This window comes from Hemibagrus wyckioides, linkage group LG09, assembly GCF_019097595.1.
Source record: "Hemibagrus wyckioides isolate EC202008001 linkage group LG09, SWU_Hwy_1.0, whole genome shotgun sequence".
Taxonomy (NCBI): Eukaryota; Metazoa; Chordata; class Actinopteri; order Siluriformes; family Bagridae; genus Hemibagrus; species Hemibagrus wyckioides.
Window position 1 is genome coordinate 19,600,061 of NC_080718.1, and position 18,719 is coordinate 19,618,779.

The following is an 18,719-nucleotide window of genomic DNA, read 5'->3' on the forward strand; positions in this document are numbered from 1 at the left end:
TCTCCCTACGCAAGTGTACTACATGACCAATAAGAAGTCGTTTGGGATTCAACCCAATTTGTAAACACGAGCCGACAACGTGCAAGCAGTTTCTTCCGGGAGAGGCGAGGACCCCTAAAAGGGAAAAAAGGCTGGCTTTTGCAGTGCCTGTTTAAAGAAAGAAAAACGATCGCAATGACATTTTAATAACGAGAAAAATATGAAATGTGTTGGGGACGTGTGAGGGTAAATAATTGAGGAAAATACGTTTATATCAAACAAATACAAAGAGAGAGAGAGAGATTAATAATTGAATCATAAAGTCTTCTTCTTCTTCTTCTTCTTCTTCTTCTTCTTCTTCTTCTTCTTCTTATTATTAACTTAAGTCAGGAAAACCAATATTCATCCAAGCATTAATAACGACTGTAATAATGACTGCAAATGCATAATAATAATAATAATAATAATAATAATATGCATTATTATTATTATTATTATTATTATTATTATTATTATTATTATTATTATTAAGTCAGGAAAACCAATATTCATCCAAGCATTAATAACGACTGTAATAATGACTGCAAATGCATAATAATAATAATAATAATAATAATAATAATATGTATTATTATTATTATTATTATTATTATTATTATTATTATTATTATTATTATTATTATTTTAAGTCAGGAAAACCAATATTCATCCAAGCATTAATAATGACTGTAAATGCATAATAATAATAATAATAATAATAATAATAATAATAATAATATTAATAATAACAATAATAATATGCCTTATTATTAATATTATTATTAATAATATTATTATTATTATTCCTGTAATTCTCAAATGTCTCTAAATTATGCACATACACAAATCTCAGCAGTAGTATACTGTGGGGAATGATGCAGAGTTTGGACAGCGTTGTGGAGTTATGGCACGAATGAGCCTATGAGCAGCAGCAGCAGCCGCCTCTCCAGTGCTATTCACACAGGCAGTGTTTTCCTCAGAGGGAGTGCTGTGGCTGAGAGGAAAACCTTTGATGCTCCTTTTGCTCTCAGTTGTTGTGCCAGAGCAGAATAATTGCAGTGCCTTCGTGTGCTTTCTTCACCTTGTGCCCCTGAGCAGGCCAAAGGCAACCGATTTTGTCGGAGAGTACAAAATTGAAAAAGACATCTTCACAGTCCTCTGTATTTTTTCTTTTTCTTAATGTAACCTGCTCTCGGTCGTTCTTATTTCTGTGTTCTTATTTATTTACTGAGCACGCTTTGAAAACTTTGCAAAGATGATGATCAGAGTTTATTGATTAGCGGGATCAATGCTGCTGCAAAACTTTTCTACGTCTTTGTGTCTCTATACCAGTTGTACGGTGTCGGATTATGATTTCTTTATTTTATTTTTTTTTATCCAGGATATGTGTTCAGGTGTTGCCTTGCATGTAATTAACTTACATTACTCCGACACCCAGTTTGCATTTTATACAATGTGCACTTTATGCTGCATGGTTTGTTGTCACTGAAAACGCTCCAAATTTCCGAGCTCTTGGCATTATTCTTATTTTATAAATCCGTTCATATTGCAAGTCCACTTGTAAAGAATTTTGTTTTTATTTGTGGCAGTATTCCTGCGATTTACAATAGAGTGTTACGTCGTCTTGTAGACGCACAGGGAATAAAAACCCTTGATGGATAGCGCATCCGAGGCACAGGCAATGAACTGAATATGAGGCGCATAAATATGGAGGCAAGGCACAGGGAATCGAATGGCACTCTTAAAGGAGCATACGCATACAACAGTTGATTTACACAGATACACAAACTAATTTTTGTCAGACAAGGACACAAAAACTTTGGGTGTAATGACAAAGTGAGGCCTGAAATCATGGTGCAGACATATTGAGCAGCAGGGCAGGCCAGTCAAGGTTGAACACAGAGGCAGGAAAGAGTCGTCACCCACCGGCTTTCTATTTATCTTCCTTTTAGAGGACAGCCGATACAAATTCTATTAAAAAGCGACACTGTGTGACATAGTGTGCTGTTTCTTTCTGCAGCAGTTTTGCACTTTTTGGTTTTTGCTCCATTTCATGTTAATGGAAAGTGAAACATTGTTGGCTGTCTGTGAACAAACATGCTTATTTATTGTCTTATATTGGAACGTCTCTAAATCCTGAATGTTCTCATTTAAACGTGGAAGACGTGTCAGTAACACTTATAAATTCTGCTCAGCTACTTTCATACAACTATCCAGTGAAATATTGATGGATTAGCATTGGCAACACAGCACAGTGCCGGGTGCTGAACTTCCTTCAGTTAAACTCTCCCCTAAAATTGCAGTAAGACTTACTCATAACTCCTGGAAGCATATTTACATCATTAGGCAGCTATTTCCTCTACACTAAGGTTGCATTTGTAGCTCTACCTAAACACAAAAATGCTTGCAGAATCCAGATCCTGACTTTCCACTGCACAGTGCGCTCTAACTCTTCATGTGGTCACTAACACTGAGCAGACCTGTAAGGTAATTTGCAGCCTGTTCAGATGCTTTTCGTTACAGTATTGATGTGGCCGATGGTGACCTGGCAACCTCCGGCTTCCTGCTCCATGACTTCTCAGCAAACAGCAGCATGCAGCAGGCAGTGATGGATTCAACTGTACATTATCCTCAACAGGCCATGCATGCTGAAATACCAGATGTCTCTCAAGTCCAGCTAATGGCACTGAATAGTTCAGGCAAAGTTTGAAATTTAGTCGGAAATAATCGCTTGTATTTTGATTGGGCGTTTACTGGTCATTGCTGAGAGCCAGACTTTTCTCCTGTAATTCAGCAGATGATAAATCATGAGGTTTTGTAATGCCTTTATAAGGTGATGTAGTATTTGGATCCTGCAAGTTCTCCAATAGAGAAAGAAACATTAAGCGCAGAAATGTAGCAAAGAAATGATCAGCATATTAAAAAATAGTAATTTAGCTGTTAAAACTGTAATTGCCTAGCTAGTTTGACAACTAAATACGCTAAAATTATATATATATATATATTAGCAAACTACGTTAGTAATGTTAGCTAACATTGTGAGAGGAGATTGTGTAAAAGACAGTGAGTGAGTACTTTTTTTCATGTGGAAAATTCAGCGAGGTAAAATGAGCTATCATTGTGTAGCTAAGTTGCTAAATGTGCAATGTTCCCTGAAGTAAGTTTAGCTAGCTTTGTGGGAAAAAAGAGCGAGGTAACTTTAGCTAGCGGTATGGAGAGAAAAAAAAACTGCTATCATTGCGGAAAAGAAAGTATGATAGATTTAGCTAGCATTAACACTGACTAATGTTCACTGAGATAAGTTTAGCTAGTATTGTGGAAAAAAACAGGTAAATTTAGCTAGCATTGTGGAAAAAAAAGTAAGATAGATTTATCTAGCATTAACACTGTCCATTGTTCACTGAGGTAAGTTTAGTTAGCGTTGTGGAAAAAAGTGAGGTAACTTTAGCTAGCGGTATGGAGAAAAAAAGACAATTTTTAAAGAATATTTAACTAACCTTTGTGGAAAAGAAAGCAGGATAAATTTAGCTAGCACTGTGAAAAAGAAAGCAAGATAAATTTAGCTAGCACTGTGAAAAAGAAAGCAAGATAAATTTAACTAGCATTGTGGAAAAGAAAGCAAGATAAATTTTGCTAACAGTAACACTGTCACTGTCTGTAGTTCACTTTAACACTGTCCATAGTTAAATTTGGATAGCACTGTGAAAGAAAAGAGTAAATTTTGCTAGCATTAACATTGACTAATGTTCACTGAGGTAAGTTTAGATCGCGTTGTGGAAAAGACAGTGAGGAAAATTTAGCTAGCATTAACTCTGACTAATATTCACTGAGGTAAATTTACATAGCATTGTGAGGAAAAAAAGTGAGGTAAATTTAGCTAGCATTAACACTGACTAATGTTCACTGAGGTAAGTTTAGATAGCGTTAAGGAAAAGAGAGTGAGCTAAATTTAGCTAGTCGTATGGAAAAAAGACTGAGGTAAATTTAGCTAGCATTGTGGAAAAGAAAGCAAGATAAATTTAGCTAGCATTGTGGAAAAGATAGTAAGATAAATGTAGACTCAAATAGCCTTTTCAGTTAAGCTTGCATTATAAATGAGAGTGAGGTAAGGTTAGCAAGCATTAGGGAAAATTGTGAGATAACGTTAGCTAGCGAGGTTGGCAAATCTGACCTACAATATATACACTAGCATTAGTTAGATAAATTAGCTAATTAGGTAGCTATCTATGTGTAATGTTAGCTAACAATGTGGAAGAGAGTGAGGGTAAGCGGCTAGGTTTTCAACTTTGACCGTTATATCCTACAATAAGCTAACTATATACGTTAAATAACTATTCAGCTATGTGTGATGTTAGCATTACATTACAAAAAGAGTTCTATGATGCATCGGGTAAAAGACAGTAAACATTTTTTATTGCGCAAAAAAGAGTAAGAGAATTAGCTAGCAAGGTTGCTAACACTGATCAGTATAATTAGCTAAATTTAACGGATCAGAAAATGTATTTAGTCAAACTGACAGTCCAGGAACAGATAGTGTATGCCTAGGACAAACTTATTTTTATTGTAACAAACAACCAGAGGACTTTGTAAATGAAACAAAAAACTAAATATAAAGTTATTGTTAGCTGGTTAAATAGCAGTTTGATTTTTAGCTAATGAAGTAGTGTGGGAAATTGATATAAAACACATAAGAAACATAAGAAATGATCGTGTATTTTGAGTGGGCACACTGTGCACTCAGTGGTGCAGAGGGTAGTGTTGCCACCTCACAGCTGCAGGGTTTGTGGTTCAGTCCTGAGTTCAGGTTACTGTCTATGTGGAGTTTCACATGTTCTCCTTGTGTCCTCATGGGTTTCCTCTGGGTTCTCTGTTTTCCTCCCACCTCCCAAAAACATCCCAGTAGGTGGGTTGGCTACTCTAAAGTGCCCCCAGGTGTGAATTAGTGTGTGAGTGTGTGTGCGTGTGTGTGTGTGTGTGTGTGTGTGGTGCCCAGTGCTGGACTGGCGTGTCTGTGTGTGTGGTGCCCGGTGCTGGACTGGCGTGTGTGTGTGGTTCCTGAAGATGAATGAAACACTATGTTACTAAAACTTGGCTTGACTTTGCTCCCACTTTCAAAAATGCCAAATAAAACATATTGGGTGTGTGTGTTGATTTTACATTTCATATTAAACTACTACACTAATAACTTAGGTTAATAGTATAGTTGATCTAAAAGCCTATGGAAGTACCTCAGTCAGAATTCAACCAGCTGACCCTCGAGGCTAATGTTCTGTGGCCGGATACGTATAATGAGGCCTTTATATGTTTCACCCACATCAAAAGACCTTTGTGAACAACACAACCAGGAATCTGTACACATTTTTACAGACAATTAACAATTGGCTTGGGTAAATTGAGTACTATGTCCTTAATGTCTCAAGCTAACTGAATCTTGATTAGAAATTTGAGGAAATATGTTAACAATGGGACTGGCGTTGGTTCAGAATGCGCTCCATTTCAGTGGCTTGCACTCAGCAGCTGCTAATGACGGAAAATAATAAGCCTGCGTACAGAGCCTGGTCGTTTAACGTCATTTACTACAAAACCAGCAAAGATGATACGCTGATACACCGCTGAGCAGAAATGTACACGAAAGCCTCCTTTGTGTATGTGTGTGTGTTTAAACACAGCATTTGTCTTCCATCTCCACTATAAAGGTGATCCAGACACTCACATGGGCTTACATACGTCTTCACTAATATCAAGTCTGCGATACTTTATTATTATTTATTATTAACAAAGGAGATGCTCAGTCGCAGCATCAAAGTGTCCACAATGCTTTCATTACCCAGAAATTGGGCAGCCTCTCAAACAGCTACTCTTCTCAGTAAATGTGATTTTCCGAATATTGTCTTGATTTGAAAGTGTTTTGTTTTGCTTGCAAAATCCCAGAATCAAATTATGGCTTCTTTTCCCGCTCTGTGAAGTCACAGCCAAAGGGATGTGGTCCATTAACGTACAAGATCCTTTAATTTCCAAACAGCTTGAGAAAAGCACACACACTCCATGCCAGCCGTCACCTGACCCAGCTGCCAAATACAATTCCATATGTAGCGCCTGAATGTTTCACAGAGACGCACTCTTCCATTTAATCCAGGTCTTATCTTAATCATCGATGGAAGCCTGGAAAGGCAAACAAGTTCCTCTGATTAACATTTAAAGTTCTGTTCAGCCTTCCACTGGCAAAAAAAAAAAAAAACGCCCCTCTATTCTTTTAAGGCCCAAGTGTATTCAAGAATGTAGGATTGTGTTACATTTTTTCTGTGGTGTATAAAAGTGATGTAGTAGAGTTTCAAAGAGTCATATAGAAAAGTTGGATACAGCGAATGGATAATGATTTAAAAGGAATACAGGGTTCATTATGATGATTAGGGTCGAAGTGAATTATTTTCCTATAACGGCACACAATGAAGTGTTTTATTTCTCTGTTTTTTTTATTAATTAAACAACTGCACGTCATCGTTTTTCATCCAAATTGAAATACATTTTAATCAAGTCTGTGAAACACATTAGTTTCTGTAATAACAGCTATAGAAACAGCCTGGTTTCCTCACCAGACCTTCTCTTTGATGGGAAAAAAAACATCTATCATGAAGACTTTCCCTTGGTGGAAAATGTACTGACTGTTTAAAAATCACATACACAAGAGACTCCGTCCAAGAAAAGAGTAAAAAAAAGTAAAGTCTCTTAAAAAAAAACATCTTTGTTTTTACATTCATTTATTATTTGTCAGATTTGTCTTTCATATTAAGACTTACTGGCTATACAGTTATGTGGCTGCTTACTTGACTTTCATAATAAATCTTTCCTTTTTTTTTATCTAATCCATCTCTTTCATAAACTACTATACACATAATCAATTTTCTCCTTTCCTGACTTCTTCCAGTATTACCTGTTTGGCCAGGTCTGTCTCTCCTTTGCCTATGAAGTGAAGTATGATGCTGTAATTAGGACGTCTGCTCTGTGATACACAATACGCGGACGGTTTAACTCACACCCGACAAACACAATTTTAATCTGGAAAGTAGCACGCAATCAGAATATTGGATCTGACATCAGACGTAGCCACAGAGGCTATCCCCACACACCCTCCTCGAGCTTCAAAGCTCTTCCTGGGCCTGTTATAGCTTTCCCTCGTGATGAAGTGTGACAGTCCACAAACACAAAAGCCCCGGCCCTCTCGTGGGCCGCTCTGCTTTTCTTGGAGCACCTCGACCAGCGCGATGCCAAGCCAGCTTGTCTGTTGTCAGAATGGACCCCCCGTATCCAGGTCCGTGTGTGTGTCAGTGTTTGTGCGTGTCTGGGTTGCCTGGGATGATGTAATCGGTATTTGGTGGGGGGGTGTGGACTAATGCCCACTTCCCCTCGCTGCTGTCTCCATCTGCAGCTCGGTTTTTCTAGCGATGACTCTAATGTGCTCCAGATCCAACCAGAAAACCACCTGTACAGCCCCTGAAATAGTCACATTTAGGATCCTCCTAAAATGAGAGTAAAACCTAGCTGAGTGGAACAGAGAGCTGCACTGCATTTTACCAAATACTGGGATTTACTGAATATAGGAAACACAATACACGAAATAATGTCCGTTATAGAAAGCGATTAAAGCATGTGTACCATAAAACTGTATGGAAAAAAACTGTTATTAGTGAGGTGTAGTTGTGTTTACTGCTGTTTCTCAAAAATGTTCTTACAGTAATCTTCAGTAATCTCTTGTTTGGCATCTCTATGGATATGAAAAGCCCTCAAATAGCTTTTGAACAATACCCAGGAGTGCTGCTTGGTATATTTATTTTAAAAATAGAGGTGACATTTACTATAGTAATTCATCATTAATAGCACTGAAAGTCTACTATAGTAGAAACCGAAAAGTCTGCTTTAAAGGATTATAACGCACTATTATAACCACTTCTTGTGCTACTTTGTTGAAAGGCCATCACAGAAAAGTTAAAGCTCTTAAGAAACTACTACTACTTTCGGAGTGGAAACTACTTTGGAGGGCCATTCATTTTTTTTTTTTTTTAAAAACATTTACTCAGAGCTTGGAAAAACTTCTCAGTACCCACATGAATGTAGCATATGTGTCTTCTGTTATAGCACTCCCATAAGTCTCTTTTATTCCAGACCTTTAGCACTCAGAAAAGTAAACATGGGGGATGCTGTTAAATTAAAAATAATAATCATAATAGTAATAAAAAAAAGTTTGAGAACTTGGAAAAGACTGGTTGATTGTAAATGGGATGAATTTTCGCTACATACCTCCTGGATGGGTAATATGATCAGCAAATTAATTCAGCCAGCTAGCAGAACAAAGTGAAGCCTTTATTGCTCGGGTACTATGCAGTGTAACGTAGCTAACAGTACTCATAAGCTATTGATTAGTTCATAAGCTAACAAATGGCTTGTTGCTAATATAGCATGCTGAGTTAACCGTTATTTACACAAGATAAATAATCAACAGTTCTTGTGAGCTAGCTTAGATGCCAGGTTATCTAATAGTTCCATTACCCACCCAAGCTGTGACTTTGAAGGCTATGAAAATGAGTGTCATTTTGCTGTGCTTTGAATTTTGCCGCTGAGTTTGTTTTTCTTTTGGCTCGCTTTTGGGTGAGATTTGGATTTGATCTTTTCTTTCCCTCTGTGGTCCAAGTTGGAGGAAAGAGATGGAAGGTTCTTCTTAATGTGTTTGGCTAATCAGACGCTCTACGTCCTATCCAGACAGCAGTGAGATGTCACCTGCGTCCTTCACTAGGCCAGGCCTGTCAGTACAACAGCAGCAAGCAATGCCGCCATTTGTCTTGTGGTTTTGAGTCACGGCTATTTCTCCACATGCCGTCCAATATCAACATAGGACCTATAAATATCTTGCATGAAGTGCGCCTCCACTGGGAAAAGCATAAGTGAATCTGTGGAAGACAGGGAAAAGAGAGAGAGAGAGCTCTTGATCTGTTTGCTGACTGACTTCTTAGACACATCTGGGCTCTGTCGTGGAAATGAGGAGCAGCACACTTATAGTAGACTTGGAAACCACCAAAGTCACATGGAAAGCATTATTTCCTCCAATCAAAGTTATTATCCATCTGAATCACCAGCCCAAGTGCTTTGAAGATATGCTCTAGAAAGCTCATCCTAGCACAGGCAGACAAACTTTAATCCATTTCAGGGTTCAACTTGGCCATGTAGAATTACCATTGTAAGTTTATGCTGGATGTGTCATCATGGAAAGCTGCCATGTTTTCCATGGGCTCAATAGGTTACCAAAACACTTCCCCACACCCTAAATCTAACTCAAACACTGAGCTTAAACCCAACATTAAACACAAAAATTCAGCCCCAGCGTGTGACGAAAAACTTTCGATGCAGTAGATCCTGCTAATGAATGCACTCATGGGGAACAAATACTTCTCAGTACTTCTATTTATAGTGCTATACTAAAATTATACTATGAAATTTCATATATGAATTTAAATACTCCAGCTATGATCAACTGCAGTTTTGTAGTTGGAGCAGCTTTCTCTGTTACGGCTTATCCAATCACGTGAATTTATATGAATTATGTTGTTGAAAAATGTTCATCAGACCAGAAAGTCATTACCGTGTTGGAGACATTATGTCAGAAATGGAAGAAGATTTCACACACTTTTAGATTACATACAAACATTTTTCATTTGATTTACTCTCGCTGATCTGATTAAGGAAGTGAGGCTTGTTTAAAAAAAAAAGTCAATGACAAAAACAGTGTTTAAAGGTGAATGGAAGACTTTTACTGTGTGTAAAACTTGAAAAGTTACAGTTCTCCTTGAAATTGTACTTGGAACCCTTCCACAAGACCTGAACCCCCTATCCTTTATTTTTTTTACTTACTTACTTTAAAAGTTAACTGTGGTCACTGTTCAGTTTTTTCTGCTGCTTGTAATGTCCTTAGTAAACAAGGAATTTACCCAAATATGTAATAAATGTGGGAATGTGGTAGCTTAGTGGTTAATGTGTTGGCCTCCTGCTCAGAAAGTTGTGAGTTTGAATCCCAGGTCCACCAAACTTCTGGACCCCAGGCCCTTAACCCTCAGTTGTATTGTATTTACAGTGGTACTGTAAATCTCAGTCCCATTCAGAAAGTGTAGTGTACTCAAGATATACAACAATTCTCTTTTTACTAAGTTTTCAGCAAATGCAGTTGTAAAAATTTCAGTTTTTAAACCATTATCTAAATCAGTGTAAATAAATCCCACATATAATCAGTTTAATGAATCTGTAACCATAGTCTCAACAAACTGTCACCAAGAAGAGTAACTAAATGTGATCCAGTGCAAAAGTGCTTCACTAATCTTGGAAAACTCACAAACATCAACAATATTTTCTACTAAAATGAAAGCAATGGAAATAAAAAGGAATCACCAATTCAGTCCATAATATGGAATTTCATTTGTTTTATTCCAGTAACTGTTGGCTTTTATTCGAGTCTTTTCACTCTTTTTGCGGCCGTGCTGAAAGGGCGAACAGTTTTTAAAGCTGTAGTGATATTTGGTAAAAGATGGCCTCCGATCATTCCAATCCGCATTGAAGCTGTGAGTAACCGTTAATAAAAAACAAAGGCCAAGGTCTTGTCTGCGAATCCTACCGACGTGTTCATCTTCTCATTCCAGATGAGAAACTGTATACGAGTCTGGATATGACCTCAAGTTTATAGCCTGGACCTGTTGCTCCTGAGCGATTGATTGTCACTGAGTGAAAACAGCATGGCCCCGTTGGAGCACTGTCTCAGCAAGAAGCTAACGAGTTTCTATCGGCCGCTCTGCTTCGAGAAGCACATCAGCGTCTACGTACTCCCTCTTCTGTTTTTTATAGGTGAATTCCATACACTGGACCAATCTTCCTTGCGGCAGGAGTTCTGTGATTAAAGTGTATAAAAAAGCAGGCAGGTCCACTAAAGTGGCGTGATTTACTGAGCTGTCACCCTGGTTCAGGCAGGGCAAGAAGTTCAGACCTCAGCAGGAGAGTCCTAATGAAAATGAAACAAGGAGAGCAATAGAAACCTGTGTGTGTATATATATGTGTGTGTGTGTGTGTTTGTGTGAGTGGGGAGGGGTTAAGGGTGGTTGATATGGCTTTTTGTGTTGAGCTCCCTGTGGCCAGTAAGTCACCTTTCCATGACCTTTCCAAGCCCTGACCCTGGTTTCCCGTCAAGCAGGATTCATCTGGATGCTAAAACTCTTAAGGATGCTGATATCTTAAGAATGGACTGGCTGCAAATGACACATCCTGGTGGAACACGCTTTACCTCACATGTATTATTCACAAATTCACACACTCACACAACACCCACTCTATCCCTGATATAACCTCTCTCACACTGAGTTCACAGTCAGGCCATGTGGATATGTGCCCAAAGAAAGAGTTTGGGGGCAAAGGCATGAGACTGAAGGCCTGTAAAGTTCTCAAGAGCTTCCAAGTGGGAGGATCCAGACTTTGTTTAGGCAAACCGTGCGAGGGGGAAGGGTGATCAGACATGTATGCAGATGTCCCATATTTAAGCTACACTGTTATTTCTGTCATTGCAGTCAAAGGCCATGCTGTGAGGGAGCGCAGCTGGAGAGAAAAAAAATGAAAGAAAGAAAGCCAGAGCGGAAAAGCGAGAGAGAAAACGGAGGCGGGGCTTAAACATGTCCTAATATCCATAATAGGAATGGTGGCCGTGCTATGTATCTAGAGAGAGAAGCGATTCTTCCTTTTCCCTGGCTGGGAATGTTAAGGTTTATAGAAAGTCCCTCCTGTAGCAGCAGTGAGAGGGGAGGATGTGTGTAGCACAGCCAGGCCAGATGCGCTCCAGACAGGCCGCAACGCTCTACGCTGGCCTCTTGAGGGAAGCGATGTTGGCCTGGAGATAGCTGATTCAAGAGCTCGGTATCCACCACATCCTGCAGCAGGCACGCACAGGGAACCAGCGCTTACAGACTTTGTACCAGCCAGACCCCTCCAGAGCTTTCACCACACACACACACACACACACACATGCCAAACCCTAACATCGCCATACCAGTTTTCATGTTTGTCCAGCTCTGTGATGCTGTTTCCCATCAGCACTTCTCAACCCTTTCCTTTTTCACTCGTCTCCCAAGCCCAGCAATGCTACACTTCCACTATTTGTAATCATAACAGTTTCCTGCACTGGATATGACAACTATAAATATACAAAGCACATGAAAAGGAAAAGATTGAAGGAAACTATGATGGCATTTTACAGTGAGATCCACACACTAATGCTGCCTGCTTAACCCTCTGCAGGGCTCATTTTTCACCCTAAGTAACCCACTAATTTTTACTGCTACATCGTCCTCCACTCACACCACACTGCTGTTTCATATTCATGTTGCTCAAGCCTTGATATATGAGCTAGGACTGTGATGTCAGCGAAAACACTTTCAATAATTGCTATGAGAAATATCCTCAACCTTCTAACACCTTTCCACGTCTAGCCCCACTCCCATCTCCTGAATCTTCATCTATCAGCTCAGCCGCAACACTTTAAGTGATACGAGTGATGTATGGCTCAGTGCCATCCTTGTGTTCCACTCCTAACTATTTACATTCTATCAAGTGAGCGGGCCACCAGCCTGTGGTGCATAAGATTATCATAAATTAAAAAAGAAAAAAAAATACAGCCCATGAGCTAAGCATATCAAAGAGCTTAAACGATGAGCCTGAAGATGTGTTTTAGTTTAATGAATAAAATATTTGGCACCTATATACGAGCTCAGATACTGATACAACACTGCCTGATTGCCATGTCATGTACTTAGGAGAGAGAAACAACACGTTCATGTTAGGACATGTTAAAACCAGTCGCGCAAGATGTTAGTTTAAAGATGAAAAATGTGTGGAGATAAAACTGATGTATCGAGACACCATCGAAACTAAAAGTGTTTGGAGGGCAAGTTGCAGTCTCAGTGTCATGGTCTCTCTGGTTTCGGTCCTTTCCATACTCCTCGCCTCTCAGAAAAGGAAATGTTCCTTCCTGGCATGGAATTGTTCGAGTTAAGATGAAGCGGATGCGTGCCGTAAATAGGAGAAGAGGCATCCAGCGGCCAAGCTGGGACAGTTGTGGCCTTGTCCTGCTCAGCATGTGCAGAATGTGGCATCGGATGAAATAAACTCTCTTGTCTGCACCAATGGTGGACATACAGTACAGGTCACACACACACACAACAGGTCAGCCACTTCACCTGCCGTTGCTTCACATAATACGAGAACTGATGTCTTAATTTAATTTCCCTCCACTGGCAGGCAGATTCCATAAACGCTTGACACCAAAACTGTCCCAAAAGAGCAGGAACAGGCTGAGACACTCCGAAAGAAGTCAATTAAACGTCTATCATTAACCTCCTATGGCTTACTGTCAATTATCTGTCCCATTAACTCGGTAATACAGTAGTGGGTATGCGCTTAACACTGAGAGGAAGCAGCATGGATATTGCTCAATAAAATGAGAACAGAAATGATGACTTTTAAATAAATTCAGTTCAATTATATTGAAGTACTCATTTAAGGCCATTTGCACCTCTGGTCCCAGCTTTTAGATGATTCATGCTCATAATAAGGTATATTACTGCTGCCTTTATATAGATTAGTCATAAATTTGCCATGCTTATATGACTGTTTAAAACCCAGCGTGCAGGAAGGCTCTTTATATCACAATTATCATATTAATGATGTTTCACTTTCATACTGAACTGGAAATACTGTATCTGATGAGAAATTAATGATGGCTTTGAACTGAGTAAACCATGTAAATTCCACTACAAAATGATAGCATGGACGTCATCATCAGTAATTAATATGTCCTATCTCATGAGTACTAATAGTGAAACTGCAGAAGCTTGGAAATAGTTTTGGTACTCAGGAATTTAGCCATGGGGCAATAGCCATGCTTTTGTGCTAGTCGTAAGACACTGCAACTTCAAACCTCGGAGCAGTCAGAGAAAGAAAAACCTCTAATGCAAAACTTTCACAAACAGAAATATGATTTGCAATCTCAAACTGTTTCATTCACGCATATTTCCACTGACTGAGTCTAAACAACTTTTTTTTTTATTGTTTCCATGTTTGGCTTATGTTTTCGTTTAAGAATCATATTTGAAAAGAGAAGGAAAGCTTTATCCTGAACCTCCCGGATACAGTGTTTATATCGTAACTCACCACAGACATAATGCAACCTAAACACACATTCAGTACTGTGTGTGGAGAGCTGTATTTCCCATTCTAAAGGGCTGTTATCTGTTTCCTGTACTAACAGGAATGTTTTTTTAACTTCCTCCTGTCCTCTTGACCTCTTTGAGAAGGAAAGGTATGGTCAAGACCACGTTCCATCATCGCCTTCTGCTAATGTGTTCTGAAACCATGGAACCTGCTTTGGCTTTAGTTTTAAGATGATTTGGCATAGATCACCACACATACTTACCATGGCTCATTAACTTCAAGTGTTTTTCCTATCCCGATGATAATTCAGCTTGCCAAGCCGTCCATTACCGAGTTGAAGATTCAAGTAAATAACCATGAGCTGATGGCACAAACAATCACGTAAATGTGTATTTTGGGTAAACCAGACCTTCACAAATGTGAGCCAAATATAAATAGCCGAGCCTTTATTTTCTTTTAGGCATTTAAACCATTCCTGTGTCAAATTAAATGAACATTCTGCTCGTACAATGCTGCTTGCTTACAAAAGAAACCTCAAGTACTTCAGATGCGATGTTCGGTTGAAAGAAGTTTTCTTCTACACATTTCCCAGAGCTGCCCATCACAGTTACAGGCCTGCTGCTGGATACAAACTGCTTTCTCAAACTGTATGTGAGAGCTAACGGCTTCTGAATGATGGCTATGTTTGCAAAAAGTTAAGTTTACTGCCTTATTTATTTATTTATTTATTTATTTATTTATTTATTACATATAAGTCAGTAACCTAAATGCGACCCTCGAAGTCCAAATACTTTTTTGTGATATTTTCCAACGTTCTCCACCAGTCAGTTAACCTGCTCAAAGTTAAAAAGAGGTCTGCCTCAGGTTTTTAAATGAATTACATGCACTAATGATCTGGACCATCAACGTCCAAGCCAGTAGTGTCCGTTCTTATCCAGAAAGGATCATTATGGGTGCAAGTTTTCATTCCAGCCAAGCAGAAGCCACACCTGAGTCTACACCTAAGAGCCAAGATCAGCTCAGTAAACAGGTGGCATCAGGTGTAGCTCCTGCTTGACTTGACTGGAATGGAAACCTGCACTGACTCTTTCTGGATAAGATCGGACACCCTTGGATTTGTTGTCACTCAAAATATTTTATTTTATATATGGAAACTTGATTTGAATGCTTTTAAATGAGGCTTTAGAGGTTAGATGAAGAGGCTTTAGAGGTTAGATGAGCTCAAGAGTAAGAATCTGATTCTTCCCAGGAAACAGTATATATATATATATATATATATTAAAACATTGAGGAAATAATATTGAGGAAATGTCAGATAAAGAAACCTTAGACTAATGGATAGTTTTGTTTTAGTTATTCACTTAAACACCCATGATAAGATGATGCTTTCACATTCATAACTACAAACGTTTCCTGTTTAATTGCCCTGACATTACTGAATAATTAACAGTGATGTAGTGCGCTGTTACAGAAAAATAATCTATAACTCTGTGCTGAGATTTTACCTGATGCCAAGTGGAGTTGCTCTTACCAATCCGAAGTGGATTCATTTCCTAATAAAATACTTCATACATCCAGAAGTATTTTCTCTTATTCCACAGCAATTTGTCAATGATTACATTTTCTACATGACTTAGTGAACATGTCGTACTCTTTAATCATTCATAATTACGTTTAATGTTGTGGATCGTCCATGAGCCAATTTAGTTCCTGTTATTACATATGTTCGACAGTCATTGCTTCAACAGTCTGATTTTTTTTTGAAATAAGACAAGAAAGCTTGTCATATTACAGATAGAAATCATAAGGCTCGATGTCCTGAAAACTTACTGACCCAAGTGCTGACACTGAAGACTCCTTCCATGAATGTTAAATAAATGTCTCCTTAAAGAAAACTTCAGCATGTCAACAATGATATACTTTTCCTTATGGAATAAAAACATGTTTTTAATCAGGCTTAAGTAAGGTGGAGTTTGACCAATCATACAGTGGTATAACTAAACTTATATACTAAGCAGTGATGTTTATTTTAGCGACATGTTTATTCAGAAAAGATAATGCCCAGTGTGCAAAAGTTCTCGATCCACATTAATATTATGCGCTACGTGACTCGTGTACATGTGTAGACCTTTGTAGAGGCGGTTAGAAATATGCAGACTGTGCTGACAGAAATATGTTTGTGTCCTTTTTGGCTGCACTTCTTTGGTCAGGAAGACAAAGAGGAAGCATTTGTACACTTGCTCTCTGAGTCAGACAGGAGGGGAAGAGGTTGTGGGAAACACAGGACGACTGTTCTATGAAAGACGGATGTAAAACTTCTTTCTGAAGAAAACAAGAATATAACCGTAAAATGTTGCCAGCAGAATTTGGACTGGTTTTCTGAAGAGGGCTGCAGTGAATTCATGCAGGATTTGTCTTAATAGTCTACAGAAAACTGCAGCTAGACCCAGAAAGCTTCATGTTTCTCCCATCTGTCAGAAATAACTCATTCTTCATATACTTTCAAAACATTTTCTACACACACACACACATTTTCATTTCTAATGTTTATTTAAGTGATTTCTGAAAAATAATTGATTCATTTTTATTGTGCCCTGTTAATTAATAATGTAATGTAATTACTACTAAAAAAATAAATGAACCCAATTAATTATTTTCCATAAATCATTTAAATCAACTTATTGGTTTTGCATCGTGCAAATTAGGGACCACTATTTTCCCCCCAGAATGACTGGTGTTTTCATTCTGCTAAAAAGAATTTTCAGCTGATGCATAAAGGAGCAGCGGTTAGTGCAATCAATCAGCGATTACGATCTTGTTTGCAAGTTTTCCATACCTTCTCATTAGTGTACAGCATTTCTGCAGTAATTTGGAGCAGCAGAGTAATCCTGCGAGCGCTTTCGGCTGGAGCTCTGTTTCCTGTGGCCCGCGTGTATCGTGGCAGATGCCCATCTGTAGGCGAGTGGCCCGTGGAGGCCCACATTAGTGGCTGTTGGCCACGGCCCCAAGTCCATTCCGCCTCGGAAACTGTGATTATGGAGCGTGATTGCAGTGTCTGCAAGGATGATAAGAGGCCGGTTTAGTGTGCCAAGCAATTTAATCGTTAAAGGGGAAAAAACGAACACAAAGAAAATTAATGGTGCTTCAAATGCTGCCTGAGTTTTTTTCATATCGATAATATCCATCCAGAGCAATTTCCCACAATTGGTGGCATATGGCCTTGTCCTACACTCTGCATTATGCCAGAAAGAATCAAATCTGTGTGAGTGAAGGTCAGCAAATTAAATGTACACATAAATGAGTAATGCACATGGGTAATGAGGCGCATAAGTAAACATATATAATGAGCTGGATAAATGATAAAAACAGGCAGTAAAGGTGTAGCTTTGGCCTGGAGCTGATGGGAATATTAAAGTACAATGGTTAAAAGATGGCGTTCTTGAGATGTAAGGTGAGAGCTGAGAGCATCTATGTCCGGCACATGCAGTATGAAAGAGCCTGCTGGGCAAAGTCCTGCGGGGAAACGTGCCTATGGTGGTCCCTCCTGCACCAATGTTTTGAGGAATGCTTTTTGCCTCAGCAATTGCTTTAGGCAAATCCCCATCTCTCTGTCTCAGACCTCTCAGCGCTCGCTCCCTTACCCCTTCACTCCATCTCTCGTTCTTTCTACCTCCTTCTATCTTCCTCCACCTCTAGATCTCCTCTGAAGGTTAGGGCTGCAGCTTGGGCCTGAAGTCTATTGCTGCAATAAGAGCAGATAAGCTTTTTGCCAGACAGAGACACCACATGGGGCTGCACCTTGCCTGAGGATAAGGGCAGTGTTGCCCAGGGCCGTGAGACCCACGGCCGGGCCAGATGAGGCTTTAGTGACCCCGGCCAGAGTGGAGCTGACAGGTGAGAGGCCACTGCTGCGTCTAATGATGGCCGCCGCAGGGCAGGGTGGGGGATGGACCAGACCAGATGAGACCAGAAGAGACGAACAGAGAGAGGAGTGACGCAAGCAACGATAAAAATCTATAACCGTGGCTATGTGCCAAGAGGCTGTCCATCCAGTCAGCAGAGAATCTGGCCTTCATCTCCGCTTCCTGACCACGTGACTGCAGGACAGAGGATACACTCACTCTGCTTGAGGGGTTTTCAAAATCTAGGCATGGTGCAAAAGTCATTTTGTGCTTACAGCGGTTGAATAAAGGGTCCGAGTATCAGTTTCATTGTAATATTCTGTACTTTGAAAGTTTTAGATAAAAAAAAATTTATTCCAATTATGGCGATTACATAATACTAATATATATATATATTGTCAGAAAAATCTGAATAAATCCGAGGAGAATCACACATGCAGATGTTTCTAGACAGGTGTATTGTATGATATAATTAAGCAATTAACATCCTACCATGCTTTGTGGTATATATAAAAATGCTGAAAGCTAACCTTAATTTTGGATGGCAAGAGTGAAGACCTAAGTGACTAT

At 39.2% G+C, this 18,719-nt stretch overlaps 1 protein-coding gene across 2 annotated transcripts in view; it reads right to left on the minus strand.

The window, feature by feature from the left end:
- Positions 1-18,719, minus strand: part of dph6 (diphthamine biosynthesis 6) — a 111,574-nt gene that overhangs the window by 67,959 nt on the left and 24,896 nt on the right. For both annotated transcript variants that reach the window (XM_058398382.1, XM_058398381.1), the window contains one exon: positions 17,084-17,302. In XM_058398382.1, the coding sequence (XP_058254365.1) occupies positions 17,084-17,199 (116 nt within the window). In that variant the 5' untranslated portion in view covers positions 17,200-17,302. The remainder of the gene's footprint in view (positions 1-17,083; positions 17,303-18,719) is intronic.